This window comes from Desmodus rotundus, chromosome 11 (genome assembly GCF_022682495.2).
Source record: "Desmodus rotundus isolate HL8 chromosome 11, HLdesRot8A.1, whole genome shotgun sequence".
Taxonomy (NCBI): domain Eukaryota; kingdom Metazoa; phylum Chordata; class Mammalia; order Chiroptera; family Phyllostomidae; genus Desmodus; species Desmodus rotundus.
Genome location: NC_071397.1, coordinates 92402691 through 92420644, shown reverse-complemented (window position 1 = coordinate 92420644; position 17954 = coordinate 92402691). Strand labels below are relative to the sequence as shown.

The 17954-nt window shown below is 45.0% G+C and overlaps 1 protein-coding gene across 2 annotated transcripts in view; it reads right to left on the bottom strand.

Moving 5' to 3' along the window:
• Nucleotides 1-17954, bottom strand: part of AKAP12 (A-kinase anchoring protein 12) — a 77358-nt gene that overhangs the window by 9654 nt on the left and 49750 nt on the right. The window contains exon 1 of one of the 2 annotated variants that reach the window (XM_045188908.3): nt 9123-9337. The exons of the other annotated variant lie outside the window; for it this stretch is intronic. Within the exon in view, the coding sequence (XP_045044843.2) occupies nt 9123-9147 (25 nt within the window). The 5' untranslated portion in view covers nt 9148-9337. Of the gene's footprint in view, nt 1-9122; nt 9338-17954 lie in introns of those variants that run through there. 2 annotated transcript variants of the gene reach the window in all.

The following is a 17954-nucleotide window of genomic DNA, read 5'->3' as shown; positions in this document are numbered from 1 at the left end:
AGTCAAAACTAGGGAAACAAAGATGAACAGCTGCCAACAGGCAGAACAGCTACTGAGAGTGCGGTACAGCCTAGCAAGATTCAGATATTCTCTTTATCCAGTGATATATGGGCTGAATACATTTTTTTTAATGGTATATAGGATCATAGAAAATTTTTAAATCCTGTCAACTGGTCTGTGGCCTCCCTTGACCTAAGTAATCCTAGGAGCTACTCTTGGCAGAATCCTCTTCCAGACGGGCCCCTGCGGGCCCAGACGGCGCCGCCGCGCTTTGCGCAAAGGCTGGACAAACTGAACTCAGCCCGGATTGCAGCTCCCCTTGCCTTCTGCACCCGCGGGACCTGCACAGACCTTACAGAGACGCCGTGCTTCCTAAAATACCACTTTGATCACATCAGGAAGCTGTCACACATCTTTAAGGGTTGCACGGCATAGAGGGTAGCCTTCTAAACTACCTAGACTGGAAGCCAAGGCTTAAAGTAGGTTGTAACATAAAAGCCAGCTATGAGCGCACACATGTACATTACAGGCAGGTATCCTGCCGCAAACCACGTGTGATCACGAGGCTACCCACTCATCGTAGAAGTCACACTGAAACCTAAACCTAGATCCCACTCATTTTTCATTATTTGGCTGCACTTACCCTACCTTGCATCCGGAATAGCAACGCCGGCTCCATCTTGTCCCGCATCACCCATTTTGCTCACCTCCAGGCTCTCTAGTGAGAGCATCTTTCTGGCCCTTGCTAAAGTCTAGCAAGTTTTTGAAACTTGTAGCGTGTTCTACCTCAGCTTCCACCACTAACCAACCATCGGTATCCCTGAAAACTGCCCCCATTTACGAGGTCCCCAGGATGAACTGCCGATGGGGGGAGGGGGGAGCGGGCAGCGTGGCAGGGGGCGCTACTCACAGCAGAGGCTACTCCACCAGGGCATGGTGTGTGCTGCCGGGCAGGGGCCGCCCTACAGAGGCCCCGGAGGACCAACCTTCTCCTCCCTGCTGCCCCATCGCTGGGTGGAGACTGGTGGCCGCCAGTGGGCCTTGCCACTGATGGGAACGCCCCCTGGGGGCCAGCAAGCAGGTACGTCACAGAGGGTGTAGTCCCAAGCAAGCTTGCAAGGCAAAGCCTCCAGGTAGCCCTGTGCATCCCCCCAAGTGGGGACCCTCTTCAAACCCAAGCACACTGGAGGCTGACAGGCAGCCTGCCTGAAGGAGTCCCACGCCACACTGCCGCTAAACCTCACTCACCGCCCCTGCGCTCCGGAACTGCCTCTCTCTCTCAGCCGCAGCACGTTAAGCGGAGCATTGATGGAGCACGTGCCCAAACCCTCTCCTCTCAGAGCTGTAAGTTCACGTTCAGTAGTAGACACCAAAACCCGCAAGGCACGGCTGGAACCTGCGCTTGCTTTTGTTAGGTTGCACAAGCTTTAATTTCTTGAGTATTAGCACAAAACTGGGACCTCGTGCACATTCCCATTACAAAGTTATCACGTGTAGTTGTACAGCCTTAGAGCTTGAAGGTAGAGCTATCATGGTCCCTCCAACTGGTTTCCAAGGGGATAAACTGACTCAAAAATTGTTATCTGTGGGGAGTGCGGAATGGTACAGTCATTTTAGAAGAGTTTAGCAGTTTCTTGTAAAACTAAACATACTCTTACCACAAGATTCAGCCTTGATACTTCTTGGCATTTACCTAAATGAGCTGAACACTTACGTCCACACAAAAATGCACACAGATGATTACAGCAGCTTAATTTATAACTGCAAAAACTTGGAAGCAACCCAGATGCCCTTCATTAGGTGAATGGATAAATTATGGTATATCCAGATAATGGGATATTACTAAGTGATTAAAAAAAAAAAGCTATCAAGCCATGTAAAGATACACAGAAACCTTAAAATGCATATTATGTAAGTAAAAGAGCCCACCTGACAAGGTTCCATGCTATGTGATCCAAGTACACGACATTCTGGAAAAAGGGAGAAACTATGGAGACAGTGGAAAGATGGGTGTTGGGGGGCGGAGGGAGGAGGGAGGGAGGGTGAATAGGCAGAGGAGAGAGGATTATTCAGGGAGGCGAAACTACTTTGTACGATAGTGTGAAGCCCACACTAACTGTGTGCGACGCCAACTGTGATCGCTGGTGTAAGCTGTGGGCTGTGGGCAGTGCTGGTGTGTCTCATCCACTGTAGTGTGGGCTCATCCACTGTAACCACTGCACCCCTCTGGTGGGGGCTGTGGGAGTGGGAGACGCAGGGAACACAGAGGAACTCTGTACTCGCCACTCATTTTTGCTGTGACCCTACAATTAGTTAAAAAATAAAGTGTTTTTTTTAAATGGCCATATGACATGACCAGTGTCATACAGAAGGTGTGTGACATCTCCAGAGAGCCAAAGACCGAAAGAAGAGCAAAATACAAAGTGTATCATTTTAAAATAAAAATTAATTCTGTATTTTTCAGTGTTTAAATTCTAATTTTCCATAAATCATTATAACTTATCATTTGTAAATGCCACTTATGACAAGAAAAAGTATTTAGACATGTTAACTCCCACACCTCAGTGGGAAAACTACTATTTGTCTGATGTGATAGCAACTTAAATTCCATTTCAGTGTAAAACGCTGGGGTTTTTTCATGGGTATAGTCATGCTTTTAAAAAGGAAAGGAAAGGGAAGAGGGAAAAAGGAAAGGAAAGGAAGACGAGACATATATCCTACCCACCCACTCACAGATTCAAAAAATCACCTGACCATCATTTCTGCAATCGTCACGGTAAAGACTGGATAAAGCAACAATCGCTGGACACGAAATGGGAATAAGGCAGAAGGTAGGGCCAGGATATTTACATGCTTAATAGCAGAAAGGGTGGAGGAAACCTAATTATATAGGGGAAGAAAAACAACAAGAATTCAACATCAACCTATGACAGACAGACGGACATTGGGTGCCATACCTACCCTGAAAAGGACAGATCCATGGCTAAGAATGCATAACCGGATTTGAACCAGGAGAAAACAAACACAATATAAGTAAGGCACGTGCGAACATGGGGAGAACACTATGTGCTTTGAACAGTCGATGTTTTAAAAGACAAATGCTACGGAAATGTTCCAGATTAAAAGATGCTGAAGAATGTAACATATAATACCTGACCCAAGGATGGGTCTCGTAGTGCAAGGGGGAATGTTAAAAAAGGCACTATCAGATTAACTGGTAAATTTGAAATACGGATAGTAGATTATTTTAAAGTACTGTGATATAAATTTATAACATTGATAACTGCATTGTGGGAATATCTCTATTTTTAAGAAACACACGTGCAGAAGTGGGGAGTAAAGGAGCACGATGTGTACACCTGACCTCCAGTGGTTCAGAAAATTTTGTCTCACGCTGGCTTTGGTTTTTGTTTTCTTTTCCAGCATAGAGAGTAAATGATGAAGCAAATGAGGCAAGTGTTTCTGATAGCTGCACCTGGATGTTCCCTGGACTATTTTTACTCTTGCAACTTTCTGTAAGTTTGAAGTTATTGTTGTTTTTTTTTAAATCACTCAGAAGAGTAAACAAGTGTAGATAATAAAAATATAGAAAACAAAACTGGAGAGGGTGATGATTCACCCAGCCCTATTCAGAGGTCACGGGACCTGTGCCTCACATTATAGGACATAGAATAAATGCTGTCAGTGTATTGAGTAATAGAAAAACTACTCTCCCCGTACCGCCCCCCAAGGAAAACAGAACTCAGGCAGAGGGGGAAAGACTAAGGGGCGATGTTCTGGAGACAGACTGGCGTTTCAGTTTCAGCTGCGCCACCTATCAGGGCAGGGCCCTCGGACCACATTTCTTGAACTTTCTGTCCTTAATGTCCTCACCTGTCAGGTCACCTCTAGTAGGTCCTACAAAGACTCGTTAGGAAGGTGAACTACCAATCGGTCATCTATAATAAGAATAAAACAAAAATTACACTTGTTCTTTCTTCCTTCATCGTTTTCTTGAGAACAGAACTATGTATTTTAAATTCTTTTCACCAATTCCAAAAAATATCTATGTAAATTATAAGAGATTTGAAAATACTGAAAAAGGGAATCACATCCATAAAGACAATGTCCAGAGATAATCACTATTCATATTTGAATTTTCTTCTAAGCTTTTCAATAGTCTTAGAAACTGATATAATGGCTGCATAATTTATTTTTACATCCCTTTAACAATCTGCACTGGTCCAATTTTTCACTGTCGCACTGGGTCCCAAAGGTTCACGCGTATAAAATCCTTGTCCAGACCCTTGAATGATCTTGAACAGAAGAGGGCAGCACTGAACAGCTTTCCACTCCCGGAGCGGAGTGGAACTCCTTTCCACTCCCACAACTTTGCTGGACCTTCAGGACAAGACGACCGTGCGGAAATCCACCAAGACATAAAGTTCAGGTGTCCTGTCAAATTCTGAAAGTCGAAAGCCATAGTGCACCCATCTTTACCTCTGTGTCTCCCAATATAAACACTTCAAGTCAGGGAAACAAGGCACAGACACCCCTCTCCTCTCTTCGCACCCTGTAAAGATCTACATTCTGTAGCCCATATTGCACTAAGTCCGATGTGGCTGTAGCCCTCTTTTCTGTGTTAAAGTTCCCCCCTCACTTCCCCACCCCATGTACACACCAAAGTCAGCCCCCATTTCCAGGCTCTGGCTGAAGGCAGAGGTCTCCAGGCAACCCCTGTCTGTCCCACCCATCTTCTACTCTGGTTAGCAGGAGTCTTTCTTTAAGGTGTTTTTATGTGCTGTCTGCACGCTGGTTCTGAGTGAGTTACAGAGCATAGCTAGGTAAGCAAATGGAGTTAAAAAGAACAGGTAGGGGCACAGGTAGGAGAAAACCAAGCGAACGGGTTTGGCTACTGGGAGTCAAGGGAGTAGGTGAGGGACAAGAGGCTGGAATAACAGTATTTCCCGGGAAAGACAGGCCAGTGGTCCCCTGCCCAGAGTCGGCACAGTAGAATCCATTCATAACCACACTTACACACGTTCTATTAATAAATGTACTTGTAAATGACTTCAAGCCCTACCTGCTCTCATTTGACACATTCGCTCCCTACAGAATTGTTATGTGCCTTAGATCTGTCCGGTTAGATAGGAGGAAGAGAATCACAAAGCCTGATCCTAAGCATCGCTGATTTAGGGGTGCACTTTCTCGGCACCCTAAAGTCCTGCAGAAACAACTATTTTTTCAGTGTGTCTTTCTGACACAACATATGATTATCACTCATGCGGGACTTTGAATTATCCGGCCATTTTGCAGAATCCTGCTATTAATCCCGCAGATCTCTCATATGCCCCCGAATGCAGATGTGGTGCTCATTCACGGTGGTGTGGTTTGGCTGGAAAATCCGCATTCTCACCAGGCATCGAAGATGCCAACAGGTTTTGGCAAGGGAGCTGGTCAGTGTGTCAGCTGGAAAAGCCTCCAGGAGGCAGAGCTGGCAGATAATGTCGCTCCGTCGTCACACTGTCGCTGTCAGTCCCTGGTCCTCTCCCCACCCCGCAGCCACTTAAAAGGGTGGGAAATACAATACTGCGGTCCTTGCAACAGTCCACACTCATGGGCACCACGCCCAACGCAGTCCCGCCTGGTACATGGTTTGTGCGACCTGTGTTTCCACATCAGCTGTTAGTGGAAACATCATATTATTTACTTATTTTTAGAAAGCGGGGAAGGGAGGGAGCAAGAGGGAGATAAACAACAATGTGTGGTTGCCTCTTGCACGTCTCCCACTGGGGACCTGGCCCACAACCCAGGCACGTGTCCTGACTGGGAATCGAACCGGCGACCCTTTGGTTCGCAGGCCGGCACTCAATCCACTGAGCCACACCAGCCAAGGCAAAACTTCTTTTAATTAAAAAAATCATTTATTTATTTGTTTATTTATTTATTTAAAGTTTTGCTTCTTAAATGAACATCTTCACTGAGCCCATCTAGCTCGACGGCCTTTTTCTGGGAGAAGACGCTAACATGCCTGCTTGTGTTGGCATGTTGAAAACAGCACTGGGAAGCAAAAAATGGCTTTAAAGTAATGTACACACAAGATGCTTTCACTCACTTAATTTTGTTTTTTAAAAAAGTATTACCTCACTCATTTAATTTTTAAGTTTGGTATGCTAAATAGTATACTAAATCCCAGCGCTCTCCGGTCCCCAAGCACTTCAGGCTGGCTTGCGGTGACATCTGGAACTGGTTAACTTTCCCCTACGAGTTGCAGCATTGTCCTGGAATGTCTCCAGGAATTCTCTGCATTCTAAATCCATCCCTTATATCCTACACACCCAACTCCCCTTGTTCTAAGGCTCATTAACCACAAAACCTCCAAGGGGAGAGGCTTAACTGGGATTAAAGCTCAGATAAGCAAAGCCCCACTGCAGGAGCATTCAGGTCCTCACCTGGCCTTATGTGACATTCAATGGTGTTCATACATCTTAAACAGTAAGAAAGGGGTGCTTTAGGAGGTTCTCTACATCTATGCTCCTTCATAGCTGTGGAACACAGGAGAAACTTAGCTTTCAGGGTAAAGGGGGAGTGAAACCACCACTTTTTACAGGGTTATTGTGAGAAATAATGATCACGGCCACACAGTGGGCACTGGCAGTCACGAGTGGATGAGTTTCATGTCCCCCGCATTTCTTGACAGCTAACACCTTCATGGCAGAAAAAGACAGCTGTGTGCAGGGTGTGTTTATTTCATCTTGTAAAACGGCTTGCATAGAGAAATGCATTTTAAATAATCTAGAACTTGCATGAATGCGGAAGGATTCTTTCTCCCCCAGTTTACTTTACATTTAAAGAAGAATATAACCTAATTCCCCATGATACTCTGCAGTTAGTCTCCCTGGGAGTGAGTTCCCTAATTCAGAAAGTTTTCCTTTTGGTTTGTTTTTTGCTGGCACACCACTATCAGTGGGTGGGGGAAAGGGTGCCTCTTTGATAGTCATCGTATCAATCACTTTTCTAGTTTTTCAGCTAAGCTATTGCTAATGTGATGTGAGTGAAAGACTTCAAGAAAGGTGATAGTATGTAACATGAATAATCAATCATTTCATAATTCATGTCCCACGCTGGCATCCATTTCAGTGTGTGGGGGTGGAGTGGGCTGGGAGAGTCAGTTCCATCAGGGACAGCTTTTCCCAACTTTCAGAAATGAAAGCTCATTCCTAAGCAATTCTACAAAAACGTTATCGTCCTGTTCCCTTCCTATTGTGCAACTTAAATGCTCCTTGTATAATGTAGTATTACAGAGGATTAGGAGTAGAAAAACTCACATTTAGGTGAGTAATCTGATAATTAATCCTTAATACCAATTACAAAAGTCTTCATTGCTTTTCAAGATTCTGACCAACTACTTAAAGACCACTGGCTGTAAAGCTTCCTTATCAGGAAAAGTTACAGAAAACAATGACACTTGAAATTCCCCTTTTCCACTATGAAATGTTTATTTGCTGTTATAATTTTTGGAGTTCTGATTTTCTTCTGTGCACTTTCTTATTATCAGGAAAAAGTACTAAATTTGCCACTTTCTCCCTTGTAACGTAAGTAAAACTCAGAAAGCAACAAATCCAATTACTTGAGGTTGCCTTAAAAATTAGAGACCCCTTCCAACTGCTTCTGATAACATATCATTCCACTTGGGTTACCCGAACTGATTTTTAAAAGCCCCCTCAAGTTCCCTAACTAAGTTTAACTGCTAATTAGTACTAAAAAGGACCACCTTCCTTTCCCCTAACAAACTCAGCATATGATAAATTAATCAAACAGTGAATACAATAAAGGCCAGGCTGTACATACGAAAAGCACCCAGAAAAAACTTTTGATCAGAGAAGCCCCATCCCCAGCTGTGACACCCATAAACCATGTTCCCAGGCAGCCTCTCTCTGGGTTGGGCATTATATATGTCCTGCGTAGAAAAAGCAGTGATCTGGGAAAAAATGGGGAGTTTTGTTTTTAATTTTTACATTTTATATAGTCTACTCAATAGTAATTTCTAAACAACCTGTAAATTTTCATGCGAGGTAAAGGACAGAAAGTCTAGTCAAGGTAACCTGGGGAAGGAATTTTAAAAGGATCTCAAAAGTAAACAAGCTAATCTATAGGAAGTGAGAGACATTTTGAGTTTGGCTAAACTTTCACATTCACTTAATGTTCTATTAAGAGGACAAGGCTTTGCAGAAACAGTTCTATTGAGAAAAAAATTTAAGTCCTAGAAACTCTTCTACACTCTGCTTTAAAGAAAACTTGTGGATTGGGTGAGCAATGATCTCAAATATTTAGAGAAGAGTTGGTCTTATAAAGTATCAAACGGGGTTTCATTTTCTTGATGGCAGGAAACGCAAGAGAGAAGGAAAACAGGCAGGTTCCCAAGGAGTCATGAAAAATCCAAGTTAGAGTTGCTATAAGCACCCTCTGCACGTCTGATACATGTGATGTATATGCTGGAGGTAGGTACTGAATAATAGAATTCATACTCAGCCAGACGTCGAGACAGCAAGCTTAAGAAACACACGTTTTCACTACGCATTGCCTACATGCCCTTACCTGCTAGCCACCAATTTTACAGTGACTGCGGCTCCACTCAAACCACCACTCAAACCAGTGCAAACATTTCGGTCCCCTAAATCGCCAAGGGTATCCTTCCTTGAAAGTTCCTACGAAGCATGCAAACGCTGACGTTTCTCAAAAACAGGAATTTAGTATTTTAGGACAGCAAGTGATTAGGCTGTCACAACCTATTTTGAAATTCCCCCCAACCTCACGTGAACAGATTCAGCTGGTGCGGTGGTCCCACTCCAGGAGGGGAAAAGGGGACAGTCCCTAACAAAATAACATTCACGGTCTCTCCTAGGCACAGCAGGAAGATTCCTGCACTGACAAAATAAAAACCTTAGGTTTGTCTGGTCCTTACTGAGCTCAGAGAGAACGCTCTTCTGATCAAAAGCCAGCGCACTGAGAGATTACACGCCCATCAGTGTGTCCCGCCACTGACCTCGCGGTCCCCACCCAAATGCAGGTTGGAGGGAAGACAGCATTTACTCCACCTGCCACTGCCTCGGGGGAACACGGCAGACCTGGCTCTCCCTTACCTGTGATGGTGATGATTCCCAGCATAGTTACCAGGTCCTCCAAGTGAGAAGCGCAGCCGGTCTGACTCTCCTCCGGCCGCTGGCTGAAGCGGCGGGGGGTCTTGCCACCCCGTGCTGTGTCGCTCTCCGCAGGAAGAACTAAGCGCCAAGCCACCCTGAGTAGGTGGGAGAACCCAAGGTGCAGGGGGAGCTGCAGCACAAAGTGGCCGAGGACGCCTTTCCCCCGCGCTAATTATAGGAAGACCCACCCTCCGCCCGCCGGCTGGAGCCCGGCCCCGCCCCCGCCGCCGCTAGGGGACTCCGTGTCACGTGTTTCATTTTAAAGGCAAGGAGCCCTCCCTGTAGCTGGTCTGTTAGTGGTCAGCCAGTCTCTGCCTAGAGACCCAGGGAGGGTTTAAGAGTTGCTGGGATGAATTAATGTACAAGAGTCAGCAGCATTTTTATCTAAACCATTACTTCACTCCTGGCACCGATTTAGTCCTGTATCTCAGCTTTTAATATTACTTTAAGGAAATAGCTGCACAGATATTAAATTCTACTGCCATTTTTAATAGTGTTCTGTACCTTATGTTTGTTTAAAAGTTGATGAGGTGCAAAACACCACTCCTTTTTAACACCTGTAGTGGTTTTTTTTCGCCATCTGTTGGACACACACACACACACACACACACACACACGTCGTGCAGATCGATCCCATCCGAGGGCTGGCACTCTCGGGTGTCCTGTTTCCTGGACCTCTTCGAGGAGGGCTGTTACCAGGCAAACTTTGTGTCTTCGACATTTGATCAAGGCAACTTTAAAAAGCCTAAATACTTTAGCATTAAGTCTGTTTGTTTTTTTCATGGTAAAAGCTAAACTTTTAGATCAGACTGCGCCACATTCCAACATACAGACATCACGCCTCAAATATCCAAGCATGAATTCGTTAGATCCTACGTTAAACATTCGGAAAATTTCAGGCAGCCCTAGACTCTTTTTCACTGAAACTGCAGAGTTGTTCTATGTAAAGACACAAAGTAGAAAGAGTTGGTGTGTTCTCACGACGTTGGCACACTCCTTCTGTGCGTCAACCGCTGAAGACCGTAGGTCCATTCGGGCCGCCTGTGTTTATTCCCTTCTTCTCATCCTTTTCCTATTATCACTTCATGCCTTGCCTGTCTGACCCCACTAGCACAAGCTCTTCCTCTCACCAAACAGAAGTAAGGTTTTACTATTTCTCTTTCGTTTAGACTGTCATGAAGACCTTGTTCATTACTTCTTGGGGAGCAGGGAGGAGGGTGGGGGTCTGGAGTGGACCAGGGTGGTGGGGTGTGTGAGATTTATCAGAAATGATCACTTAGTAAGTTATGTAATGTCTGATCACTGAGGTGTACACTTGAAACTAATAGAATAATGTATGTAAACTGTAACTGAAAAATAAAACAAAATGATTTAAAATAAAAAAGGAAAAACCCAGTACAGGCGTGCAGGGTAGCGTGGCAAGGCACGTAATTGCTCCTTCTTGCCACGAGGGGGCGCAAAGCACCATGTTCCCTTACGGATAGGCAATCTGACCTTTTTACAAAAATCAGCTTCATCCTCGGAGAAACGCCCAGCCAGGCCGTAAGTCCACTTGGGAACAGGAAGTAATGCTCCTCATCCTGCCGCCTGGAAGCTGGTTCCCAGAGTGAGCCACTTAGCGGCTTCCTAACCTTTTATCTTCCGTAAAGGAGTCTTAACTCTCGTTTTACAAATTGCTTCTATTATGAGTGACTTGGTGTGTGAGAACTGCTGCTGGTGCTGTAGTCCCTCCCGAGTCCACACGGTCCAGGCGTCAGGGCAGCCCCCGCATTCCTCTCCTACCTGCTGGAGCCCCCAGCCCCAGCCCGGCAGAGTCCTGGCTGTGCAGACCATGGATGAAGTTGACTCGGAGGCTGTGCTTGTGACCATTTACTGCGTGGTCTGCAGCCTTACCAAGCATGGCTCAGGATCAGCCCACACACTCTCCCCAGGTGGGGCCCACACCCTCCCCGACCTGTCCCAGTAGCCCCTGCTACCTCCAGCATCTGAGGTGTCAGTTCTAAAATTTCTCAACACCAGCTGTTGGGGACAGCACCTGGCTTCCACTGGGTGCCACCTGCGAAACACGCATGTTCACCTTATGGATGCACCTGATTATAACCGTGCTTGGCTGCGCCACCAGCTCCTTTCCATCCACCAAGGTGTAACTTCTAACAACAGGACAAGCAACAGCTCTTTCCCTGACAGCTAGACAGGAAGAAACTTCACTAGTCACAAAGCTTAGGCCCAAAACAACACTTAAAAAGGTAACTATTGCTGTTCAGTTTTGTTACTTCAACTTTTTGTTTATTTTTATGACATTGGTAAAGACACTAACACATGTGATTGGATATTCTTAGAGAGGTCATATGGAAAGCTGTTGACTCACTTAGCAGACAGTTCTCCTTTGTTCTCCACCTCTAAGAGTAAGCAAGACTGTGTGGCGTAGCTGCTCCCTAAGCCTCTGTGTGTCTGGATTTACAGAGAAAGTCATCCATCAGGATAAATGCAGAGTAGAGATCGGACCTAAGGTGAGTACACAATGCAGGCAAGTCTCTTTTGTGATCACTCCATTCCCTGTTTGCTTGTTTGTGTTACCCCAGAACTTTTAGAGGATGTCATCATCACCCAAAGCAAAAGTTATGGGAAAATGTTCACCAATAACATAAATAGAGAGATGACAGAAAAAGTGTTTTCCCAAAACTTCATGGTTCATTCAACAAGTATTTACCAATTTCTTGCTCCGTGTTAATTAAGCTGAGCCCTCAAGGATACAACTGGATGCTGTCCTTGGCCTCAGGGAGCTGTCTTGCTTGGCAGACACACCCAGAGATAGCAGCATACAGATCTCAAAACTTCTGAGCCAGCCTGTGAACAGATGGGGGCGGAGGGGGACTGCCCTGCCTGGGGCCCAGAGGCAGCAGCATGGGCAAAGACACGAACATGACATTGGGGGAGTTGTGTGTGTGCTTCTTATAGCTCCAAGCTCAGAGTCTACTCAGGGAGACCAGGGAAGAGACGGAGGTAATAACTGGAAATGAGATAAATACTACATGTGAGGCCAGATTATGAAGGGTTTTAAATGCCATCTTTAAAACTTTGTAATGCATACAGTAACCCAAATAAAGAATGGGCAAAGGATCTAAGTAGACTTTTTCCTAAAGCACATATACAAATGACGAATGAGCATATGAAAAGATGCTCGACACCATTAGCCATTAGGAAAATGCAAATCAAAACCACCATGAAATGTGACTTCACACCCACCAGGATGGGCAGGTTCTGGGCTCAACGTATTTTCAGGTCTCAGTCCCTCTGCTACAAACTCAGACCAATACCAGCTAATTGAATTTTATGGTCCAGTTAGACTGGGCATGTTTATATAGACATGGTTATTTAGACTCAAAATCCTCCAGACAAATGATCTGAAGACTAGTTCCTCGGGGACCGTTGTGATACAACTGAAGAGCTGAAGGAGGACTTAAAAAGCACAGAACAGTTTTTAAAAAGCAAGGGAAAAATAAATACTTAAAATCACAATCCAAAGAACAGAAGTATGTAAAATACATATTATTTCCCCCTTTATCAAGTCCACATATACTTATATTCTTTGATTTGGCAATTCTACGCCTATGAAATATGCCAACTGAGAGGTAGAGATTTATGTATGAGAATGTTTACTGCTTGGGACACGTAATATTTAAGAACCTAAGTGTTCTACCCTGACTGGTGTGGCTCAGAGGGTTGGGTGTCATCCCGCAAACCAGAACGTTGCTGGTTTGACTCCTGGTCAGGACACAGGCCTGGGTGGTGGGCCGGGCGCCCAGTTTTGGGGGGGGGGGGGTGAGAGGCAGCCCAATGGATGTTTCTCTCTCATACATCGATGTTTGTCTCTCTTTCTTTCTCCCTCCCTTCCCCTCTCTAAAAATAGATAAATAAAATCTTTAAAAAACCCTAAGTGTCCCAATGGTAGGAAAATGGTGTATCTAACTCTTCAGTGGATTATCTGACAAAACAACATGTTGGAAGCATTACTGACAAGGAAAATGCCTACACTGATACATAAGCCCACGCCTCTTTGTTCAGGGTAAAAGCAGGATAAAAAGGATAAAATTATGTATTCCATATAAGCCCAGCTTTGCTTTTTAAAGCGCATACATATGTAAGGCTGAGATAAAAAAAAGCCCAGGGGGGAAAAAAAAACCCAACCGTAGTGGAATTATGAGCAATTTCTGTCTCATTATTTCCCTGCATTTTACAAATCTTCTCAATGACCGTCTGTTACTTCTAGAGTGAGACTGAAGCACACTGGGCAGCTGGCCCGGGGTTGCAGGTGGCCCAACACCCCAGGACCCCGAACCTCAGAGCTGCACCGCCACCTTCTGTCGACAGTGCAATGCAGCCTAAGCCATGATCGTAAACTCTCCAATCGTGGACGTAAATATTAGCAAGCGGAAGTCAGATTAAAGTCAAAGTGCCATCTCATGAAATAAGAAAAAACTCGCTCCGCTACCAGATCTGGGCAGATACATGAACAGGAAGGAATCAATTCTATCCAGAGTGCCCTGTGTGTAAGCGCTCTGTTCATCCTAGCACTCGGAACACCTGTCTCTGGGGCGGGCCAAAGAGGGTGCCGAAGTCAGAAGCTGTTCCTCGTGGCTGTGTGGTCGGCGGGGGCAAATGTCTCCGGGCTTCAGCTGATAAATATACCCGCTGTGCTAATGTGATTCCGAGGCGCAAACAAAGGTTAACTCTAGCACTAGTGAGTATATTCTAGAAGCAGAATGCAGGTTAGCTATTATGCTTACTTTAAATCTTGCATTTTTTTTAGTTTTTAAAGATCAAAGATATTGGAGCCAAGAAAAAATAGGATACTTCAAGAAAGAATAGTTAGCATAAGAACAAAAAAATCAGTTCTTAGAAATTAAAAATACAGTAACAAGACAAAATTTAGACACTTTCCCAAGACATAGAGCCAAATACAAAGAGATAAAATATAGGGAGAAAAGGTTTTAATTAGCACCATGGTAGAAAGTCTAAAATCTGAGTAATGGTCATTCCGAAAAGAGAACAAAGAAAGGAAAAAAAGAAGTAACTTCCCTGAAGTGACGTGCACGTGTCTGTGGACTGAACGTGGCCAGGAGAGCCCAGCAGGCTGAATAAATGGACTCACACGGGACTCGGCATCACAGGACCGTCAGAGGACTGAGGACAGAAGGGACAATCTGCGCTGTCCCAGACATTAACACTCAGAACAGCCCCGGATTCCAGCAGTAATACACTGATCGAGAGAACACCGACTGCATCCTGTGTCTGAACACTGAGTGGGAATTAACACAACTGGGGGGGTGTTTGGGGCCAAGCATGAGGGAAACGCTGCGTTTTTGCATAAAGTTCACTCAGTGGGTTGAGACGGTGAGGCCCCGGAGCTGGAGGTCAATCTCGGGGATTCGGCTGGAGGCTGGCTGCGTAGGTGCCAGCCCTGGCTCTGCTGAGACCGTCCTGCTGGAGGCGGAGACTCTACCACTTGGTTCACAACGAAAAATTAATTGGAAAGTGGGGATTTTCTTATTCTTCTTTCTAGCTACTGTAGTGGGTAAGGCTATGACCCTATGATCGTGGGGAATGATATCTCCAGCATTAGAAATACGTAACAACAGCCCTAGCAGGTGTGGTTTGGTTGGTTGGTTGGAGCGCCAACCCGCAAAGCAAAAGGTTGTGCCTTCGATTCCCAGTCGGGCACATACCCAGGTTGCAGGTTTGGTTTCCATCTGGGGCATGAACAAGAAGGCAAAATTGGAGTTTCTCTCTCACACTGATGTTTCTCCCCACCCCTCCTCTATCTCTCTCACTTCCCCTGTCTCTAAAAGCAATGACAAAATGTCCTTGGGTGAGGATTAAAAAAAAGAAAGAAATATATAAAAACACATATTGATATTTTCTTCATTCTTTGGCTTTGGCTTGTTTACCAACATCCTTGGTAAGGGGTCTCTTTTATATATTCTCCATCAATGTACTTACCTCCTTTAACCAACCAATGTTTTTGCTACACAGTAATACTTGGTGTGAAGCAAACGAAGTTGTTCTCACCGTTTATAGTTTGAGGGAGAAACTATTTTTAAGGAGCAGGAATGTTGAAACTGAAACCCAGTTATGCTTGGCAAGCTTCCATCATGAGCATTCATATTTGAAATATATATATAAGCCCCGACATTTTTCTTTTAATGTGAGACAGCTTATTTTCTCTGGAGATGTTTTGCCTAGAGAAGAAAAGATGAAAGGAAAGACATGATAAATGTTTTCAAATATTTAGAGGGCTGCCGTGTGGAAAAAGGAGGTGAGTTTGTGCTCAGCAGTTTCAGAAGGCAGCACCAGGAACAGGGCTGGGCTCCGTTTTACAGGGGGCCTCCCCCAACCTTCCTGTGTTTGAGCAGAAGAGCCTCCAGCACAGGGGCAGAGCCTGGTGAGGCAGCCAACTTCACAGTTCCCATCCATGAAGGCTCCCTGGTCCCAAACCTGACTTTTCAGCTGGTCCTCTAGGAAGGCAGCTGTTAGGGGCTGAACTGTGTCCCCTCCAAATTCCTGTGTTGAAGCCTTAACCCCAGCCCGCCAGAATCTAACTGTATTTGGAAACAGGGCTTTTAAAGAGGTGATTAAGTTAAAATAAGGCTAGTGGGGTGGGCCAGAATCCAATCTGACCGGTGTTCTTAAAAAGGGTTATTAGGATACACAGACACCAGGCATGCGTAAGCATGATGGAAAGACCACACGGAAAAGGCCATCGTTGGCAAGCCAAAGAGAGGGACCTCAGGGAAACCGAATGCAATGACGCCTTGATCTTGGACTTCCCAGCCTCCAGATTGTGAGAAAATAAATTTCTGTTGTTCATGCTACCCATCCCATGATGTTCCCTTCAGGTAGCCCTAGCACATGAGCAAACTAGCACAGTGGGATAACCGCCTCGTGTGTGGGCTGTCAGTCTACGTGGTACAAGTTCGGCGCAAAGACGCGTTAAAGCAACCAGTTCATCCGATTGACTGAATCTAGCACAGACCGCTTTCCACCAAAACAACTAATGCGTGCATCGCTAACACTGGAGGTCTGGGGGGACGTCGGCACTGTGCTGACACTTTAACGAAAAAGTAGTTTGAAAAAATCCAAAGTATGGTACTCAGGAATAAGACGTCATGGATAAGCTAAAAAGCTGTAAAATCTCAGCCCAGAGGACGCATCTTCTGGAAGTTAGCAAGGCATCCGTTCCCATAACGTAGGGACGCTGTGCGCAAGCACATTAGTGTGGGACCAGACAGGGGTGTCCAACCCTTTGGCGTCTCCGGGCCACCCTGGAAGAAGAAGAGATGTCTCGGGCTGCACATTCAATACGTTGCAACACATAATCACCAAAAAATGTCATAGTGTTTTAAGTAAATTTACGGTTTTGTATTGGGCCGCATTCACAGCCATCCTGGGCTCCAGGCGGCCCACAGGCCGCAGGTGGGACAGGCCTGATAGGGGTTGCTATGTTAGGTGAAACTGGGGCTGAGTCAGTCTTTGAGAAAACATCTGTTTTTTCCCTAAACTAAATGGCTAAAATAATTTAAGGTTTCCATTCGTGACTTAGTCACATTAGAGAACTATTCATGTGGACCACCCCATTCTCTCCAAGGGAAAGGATCTGACTCTCAGTGTATTATCTGGACAAGCCCACCTATGCCCACCTATGCTCCTCCTTAAATGGACCAGAGCATCGACCCTACTTGTGAGGAATGCAGGTAGCCTCCAATACTGCCACTTATAAGTCGTTGCAATAATTTAAGACTGACTGACAGTCTTTAGGGCAAGCAGGTATGGCATTTACCAACATCTTTTACCCATCCTGCGCCATAACCAACCCCATACTCTCTCGTATAGGGGGAGAGATACGTTACCTGTAGACACATTTATGAAGCTACTTATCTTTCTTTCATACCTGCCTGATTACCTACAGAGACATTCTTCAATACATTTTCCCCTCTTGAACTCTTTGTTCATTAAAACTTCAAATCTAGAAGATGGCTTTTAAGATCAGACTAAAAAGAAAAAGCAAGGAAGTGTCTTTATAAAGAGGCATAATGAAATTAATTACCAAGTAGATTCCCACCTGTTCAAGGTCAACAGCTAATCCGTCACTTGGCTTCTAATACCTGTATTACTAGCAGTGCTGACGTTGCCTGGTCATAGAATGTCACAGACGGGTGAGGATGCTCATGTTACAGATAGAAACTGATGCTCCGTGAGATAAGGGGGTGTATTCGAATCAAGGTCACACAGTGGACTGAAGTGATTTACAAAAGCAAGGGATGGTAAATACAGACCTTACTCCTTCTCCCTCTCCTCACCCCCGTGTTTTAAGTTAGAAGGAAAAATAAGGGTTCGTTACTTGGATATAGTTCAGAGGAAAAAAGGTTTCTCTATGCAGTTTGGCTGTTAATTACTAAAAAAGAAAAGAAGAAGAAGAAAAATCTGTGTTTCTTCAAAGATGAAAGCACTAGAGTGTTATACCCAAAATGTGTCAATGACATAAGTCATTTCAGGGAGGCACACTGAAAATATGGCTGCGGAGCGGGGGAATGGATAAAAACCAGCTTCCAGCAACTGGACACCAGCGTGCTTTTGCCTAAGTTCAAAGCCTTTTTTTTTTTTTTTTTAAGATTTTATTTATTTATTTTTAGAGAGAGGGGAAGGGGAGGAGGAAGAGAGGGAGAAGTATCAATGTGTGGTTGCCTCTCGCACGCCCCCTACTGGGGACCTGTC